Below are 6000 nucleotides of genomic sequence, written 5' to 3'. Positions count from 1 at the left end.
AAAAATATGTCTAACATCTTTATTATTACTGTTTTGGTGAATGGTGGACATAATTTCAGGGGCATCAGAAATTGAATTGTCTTATGGTGCTTGAAATTGTCTTTAGTCAGGATAATTATTTAATTTTCCTAGGATAAAGTATATAACTTTATATAAACCAGTAAGAGCCTGAGTCCGGGAAGTGAGTGGATACTGAGTTGGATGAAGGTCAGGAGGTCTTGTAGAAAAGTCTAGGGCTGAAAGCACAGAGGAAATCCTATAATTTCACTGCTGGGCAAGCCAGCTGGACATCTGTGGGCACAAGACGTGAGAAGAAAAGACAGTAAATGAAACACTGCCCGTAGAGTAAGGATGGGAAGACCACTTTATTATATTCTTACCTACGACTGACGGTGGTCATTTGCTAACACATGGATATTTCGTCTTTTCATTGCCAATGGGCTTCCATTGTTAACTTCAAAACAGTAATGACTGATCCTTTTTCGAAGTCCGAATAATTGAAATTTAAGAGGAAATATAACCAGTAATGCACACAATAAAAATAAGTGCAAGACAAAAATATGTAATAAGTGTATGGGTCGAAAACGAAGATGCCACTTTTTAATTTTTACCTTGCATGACTTCGCCCCAGAACTTCAAAACGCCATCTGTTCTAAACTTCGGGATATTTTTCGGATCCTTGGTTTCACCGCTAGGCGCGGCTTGGCCAGCAGGTGGTGCGCTTTCCCCAAACGTAGAATGAGTTGACAGTAAACAGATCCGGTGGCTAAGGCGCGCCCGCCGCGGCGCTCCGCCCCCTGCGCGCTGATCACAACACAGGCCACTGCTCGTCACCGCCCCGAGCTTTGCTGGAAGGTGTCCCAGGCACGGATTCCTTTTGGGTAACTGGGTTTGGTAGGAGAAATCGCTCAGAGTACTTACTAAAGCCAAAATAAACAAATATTCCACTGAGAAATGGGGTCTTAACTGGGAAAATCGCTTCCAAGTATTTCCAGGTTCTAAAACCTTGTCGCTCACTCCAACCCCAAAAAGGTAGGGGAAGCATCAAGACTAGATGCTGCTGGAACAACTTCAGCAGGATGGAGTCCAAAAATTCAGTTGCCCAGACCCACATCGCGTACACGGACCGCACGTCTGGGGAGGACAATGCGGGACCCCAGAAAGGTCGCCCGCCGCGTAGTGCTACCGGCCGGCCCCACCCGTTAAGCCCCGCCCCATCCACCAGGCCCCGCCCCAGTACCGCCCGGGGCGCTAGAGGCTCCGCCCACAAGGGGAGGAGCCGACCTCCGCCTCCGTCCTTCCTGAGCTGCGCGCGCAACTCGCCGCCCGCTCCTACTCCCTCCCTAGTCAGGCGCGGGTCCTGAAACATCCCGGGGAAGTGAAGTCGCCTAGCCTGCCGAACCCAGCGGAGGTACGCAGCCCTGCGCCGCAGCATGAGCGCGCGTGGCCAGGCCCTGGGCTTCCTTCTGATGCTGCTCTGTTCAGCGAAGGTGAGCGACCGCCGGTGACCCTGGCGGACTATGGGGGCCGTGGCGGGGCTGAGCCGCCGGCCGCTGCTCCCGAGACGAGGCTGGCGACCCTGGGCGCGGAAGCCGAGGGGCGCGGGCGGGCCGGGCCTGGGGAAGTGGGCTTCGGGTGCAGCCCCGACCCCCACTTCTGTTTCTGTGTCTGGCTCCTCGCTCTTTCCTCTGGTCTGCAAGAGGGTGACAGCTGGGGGCCCTCTTTTTTTTTTTTTTAATATATACCTGTTTTGAGCTCATTTTGATATTGGAGTTAGTGGTTTGACTGCTGATAAAATCACATCTGTGGCAACTTGTGACATACAGCAGGATCTTGGTGACTCAGGCTGCGGACTGCCCGCAGAAAATGACAGCTCAGGTCTGACCATCTTGAGCAAGAACTCCCCCACCTGACATGTGAGAGGAATTGATGCATAACCCACTTTTCCAGGACAGACCGCCCCCCCTGCTCACAGACCCCAATAAAAACTTGAGGTCTTGGGACACCCCTTTCCCTTCCCCCCCAGTATAACGCTACTTCTTGAACCTGTAGGGAGAGTGCACTTTTGCTTTGTTTTCTCTTTGCTTTGCAATAATAAACCTACTACTGCTTAGGCCTCCTCTGTGTGCATCCTTGAGTTTTCTCTGACAGGACAAGGAACTTTCTACCCCTGGACTTGGTGACCTGAATTCGGTAACGATTTCCGCTTGGTCACCTAATTTCTCGATTTAGGATGTGGGGTCAGAAAAAAGGAAGACAACGTGTGGAGATGGTTAGGGACCTTTCATATATATATTTGGTCGGGCGCCAATGGCTCACGCCTGTAATCCTAGCTGCTGAGGAGGCAGAGATCAGGAGGATCACAGTTCAAAGCTACCCCGGGCAAATAGTTCGAGAGACCCTATCTTGAAAAACCCTATCACAGAAAAATTGGGCTAGTGGAATGGTTCAAGGTGAAGGCCCTGAGTTCAAACCCCAGCACTGGGGGAAAAAAAATCTATAAAAGAAGGCAACAAAATTCATCAAGCACCAAATTGGACCTTCCTAAGTGCCTTACATAAGTCAGCTTGATCTTTAAAGTGGGCAGTTGCTTCCCTTCCCTTCCCCCTTCTCCCTTTTCTTCTTGGGATTGAACCCCGAGCCTCACCAGTGTGATGCAAGCTCCCTACAACTTGAGCCATGCCCCCAGCCCTTTTGTTTGTATTCTGTTTTTGAGACCAGGTCTCACTACCTTTGTCAGGGCTGGTGGGATTATAGGCATTTATCACCACACTCAGCATTATAAGGGGGTAGTTGAGTTTCTTCCTTGTTACAATTAGCTAGTGACAGAACGAGGCCTGGATCTGTGTCCTGACTCCCTTCGTCAGCTTTTCCTTGGTGTGGGAACCTTGAGCATGGATATCTCACTGCTGTTTGTATGTCTGAAGATGTGGGTGGTAATTAAACTTGGTGAGGATGAAAGAGTGAGCCTCTGGGAATTTTGTGCCCTTGTGCTCCTCAACTGCCCTCAGATAGGTCCATCAGTAATAACGAGGTAATGAATCAGAGGGAAGGACAGACTAAGGGGACTAGAAAACCTATTCTTTAAACTTCTGATAGGGGTCTGAAGGAGACGGGTGACCAGTAAGGGCTCAAGAACCATGATGCCTTCAGAAAGAAAGAAAGAGAGAGAGAGATTTCTCATCTGTGTCAAAGAGCACACATCTGATAGCTCTGATAGCAGGATGAACCCAAAGATGCTTGTTTGGGAGGGACAGAAGAACGTTTTGGAATGGGGTCATGGAGTCAGCTGTTAAAAGCACTCAGCAGCTCTGTGGCTTTGGGCATTTCACTCCCAACCTCAGTTTCTTTTGAAGATAAATACTTCAGAGTTATTGGAATTATTAAGTTAATATAGTATATAGCAAGACCTCATCCATGTGCCTAATGTAATAACTCAAGAAATAGTAATTATAGGCCTTTGAGAAAATACAACTGTTTAGTTTCCCTGGAGTTTCAGGTTAGGACTTAATGAGCAGGCTTCACATTATAAAATAGCTTTAACTTACCTCTGCAGTCCTTTTATCTCAAGGTAGTGTTGTCCAAGGCTGATGGCCACTGAGTGCTTCTTTGAGAGCATTTGGAATAGGTCAGAGGTTGACTGTGAACTTTTATTTATTTATTTATTTTTGGTCTTGGTGGTACGGCCCTCATGCCCCCAGTCTTTTTTGCTGTAGCCTTTTTTTTTTGGGGGGGGGGTATGGTTTTACCTTTTTTGCCCAGCCAACCTCAACCACAATCCTATTTATGCCTCCCTCATAGCTGGGATGACAGGCACTTGCCAGCACACCCAACTTTTATTGGTTGAGATGATGTCTCACTAACTTTTTCCCCAGACTGACTCCAGCCTCCCTCTGGAATAGCTAGGATTAAAGTCATGTACCACCTTGTGGGTCCAGCAATTGAGAATCTCTTGCAAAACACCTAGAAACATATTCAAGGTCTGTAGATCTTAACTAGAAATGTTCCAGTTGGCCTCTGGCCTAGGTCTAGAGGCCTTCACTGCACCTGAACAGATAGGGTGAAGCCTGGAAGCTGAACAGATTGGGGAGGGGTATCTACTTGTAGAATTCATACCAATCATAGCAGCTCATCAGGTTTCAATTTGAATGCTAATCAAATTCTGTCTTGGAATTGCACACTAACTGTCCTTTGTAAGCTCAAAAATGTATTTTAGGGATATTTTTGCTTTTCTTAATTTTTACCATTCAGATAATGAAATAACATTACTAGACTGTGTGGCTTTAAAACCTTTTCACCATCCAAATAATGTGTGCAGTTTAAGAAATAGTGTATGTCTCTCCCGCTATAATTTTTACAAGCCTTTTCTTGAGGAACTCGGAATTTATTGAGGTCTGAGTGGGAACTGCAAACATTTAAGTGGCTTTTCCAGAGGTCAGGAATGGGTTAATCTTTTGGCCTGGAGAAAGGAGGACCAAGTTTGTGAAATTAGAGTGAGTGCAGGCAATCTTTCTCAAACTCTTAACACTCCTTGACTGATGGGGTAATTAGATATCTTAACTAACATAAGTTATCAAGAGGAAAGATTTAAAAAATTATTTTAGCAAGTGGGAAGAGAGGAAAGGATTTGCTGAATAGCTCTTTGTATTTCTCCATGTTTGTTATACTACTCAGAACAAAGAATCCCTCTGAGTGGGAAGACAGTAAGATCTCTCTCTCCTGGGTAACCCTTCCTTCCCCTCCACTGCTCCTGAAAGGGATGGAGTGTTTCAAGCATGGCATATTACCTAATGGGAAGCCTGGACTAGGCCAGATCTAATCTGACCTCAGGTGTCCCTTTCCCCCTCTCCCCTACAGCTCTCCACTCTCCAGCCAAATTAAACTATTTGTTGTCAAACCCTGAGGGGGAAGGAAGGATGGCTTTGTTCTGAGGCCCCAGTTGACATAACAAGACCTTGTTGTCCTGTTCCCCAACTAGGATGACTTCCCACTGAAATTCTCAATCTTCGTTTAAGCTGCTGCCTGGCAAAAGACTTTGAGTGTGGGTCTTAACTCAAGAGGATCTCAGCCAAGACAGAGGTCCCCTGGAACCTCAGTTTCCTCCTCTCTAAAACTGGATTAACAGTTGTGCCTGCTTCCCAGGGTACTTGTGAAATGTAGAGGTTTTTTTTTAATTGAAATACCCAATTGCAGCTCCTTGAGGGCAAGAACTGTATTTTATCATTTCTGAATGTTTCCAGGACTCTTGACATATGACTGTTTTAATCATTAAACCTTTGGTCCTCAAAGTGTGTTTTGGATAGGGGTCTAGAGCTTAGTGGCAATCTGAATTAGATTTGCAGTTGGCTTCTGATGATGGCTATGATTGACTATGTCCAGCCAGATTTTCCCTTGCCTGACCAGTTCCTTTTAATCTTAATCTTTGGAACATTTGCTTTGGCAACAAAAGCTTTAAAACATACTTACTTTTAAATAAACACAAGTTAAAAATTCTCAGGTGCAAGTGTGTACTATTGGGAGGATTTGAAAGGAACTTTAAAATTTTGTTCTTTATCTTGTTACCGTCCCTTCCTTAGGTCACAAGAGGAGCTCAAATTAATTTCTTAAACATAAAGTAGGGTCTCTAGGCAAAGTACAGAGAGAAAAGATGAAAGAACCCATTCAGAAAGCAGTCCGAACATTGTAAAGTATAAATGTTAGTTACTGGCCCTGTCTTGTTCATAGTTGATGGGGGGAAAACTGTATAAAAACATTGTAATACAGTGGGAAGTGCCCAAATAAGGATAAGGACAAAATGTTACAAGGAATCCACTTCTGAGCTGAGCTCTAGAGTTGACCAGCATTCAGCCTTTCCTCCTTCCTTCCTGGAGATTAAGCTGAGTGTGTCTTTACCTGTCCAAAACAGCAGCAGATTGGGAAGACCCAACCCTACACTCTCAACTGTGTAGGGTTACTGGGTGCTGGCCTGGGATTGAGGACTGCAGTCATACTGAGGAAGTG

At 45.9% G+C, this 6000-nt stretch overlaps 1 protein-coding gene and 1 long non-coding RNA gene across 4 annotated transcripts in view; one reads left to right on the top strand and one right to left on the bottom strand.

Moving 5' to 3' along the window:
- LOC109678040 (uncharacterized) lies at positions 1-1189 on the bottom strand. The gene is made up of 2 exons (XR_012446894.1): positions 381-1189; positions 1-291 (listed from the first exon to the last, which is right to left on the bottom strand). It is a non-coding gene; the product is annotated as an uncharacterized lncRNA (long non-coding RNA).
- A 120-nt stretch (positions 1190-1309) lies between these two features.
- Npc1 (NPC intracellular cholesterol transporter 1) overlaps positions 1310-6000 on the top strand; it is a 51857-nt gene continuing 47166 nt past the window's right edge. For 2 of the 3 annotated variants that reach the window (XM_074070168.1, XM_074070167.1), the window contains exon 1: positions 1310-1490. In XM_074070168.1, coding sequence (XP_073926269.1) covers positions 1434-1490 — 57 coding nt within the window. In that variant the 5' untranslated portion in view covers positions 1310-1433. The remainder of the gene's footprint in view (positions 1491-6000) is intronic. The other variant, XM_074070166.1, reaches the window with a different exon arrangement.

Source organism: Castor canadensis, chromosome 4 (assembly GCF_047511655.1).
Source record: "Castor canadensis chromosome 4, mCasCan1.hap1v2, whole genome shotgun sequence".
NCBI classification, from domain to species: Eukaryota; Metazoa; Chordata; class Mammalia; order Rodentia; family Castoridae; genus Castor; species Castor canadensis.
This window is presented reverse-complemented; position numbering and strand designations above follow the sequence as displayed.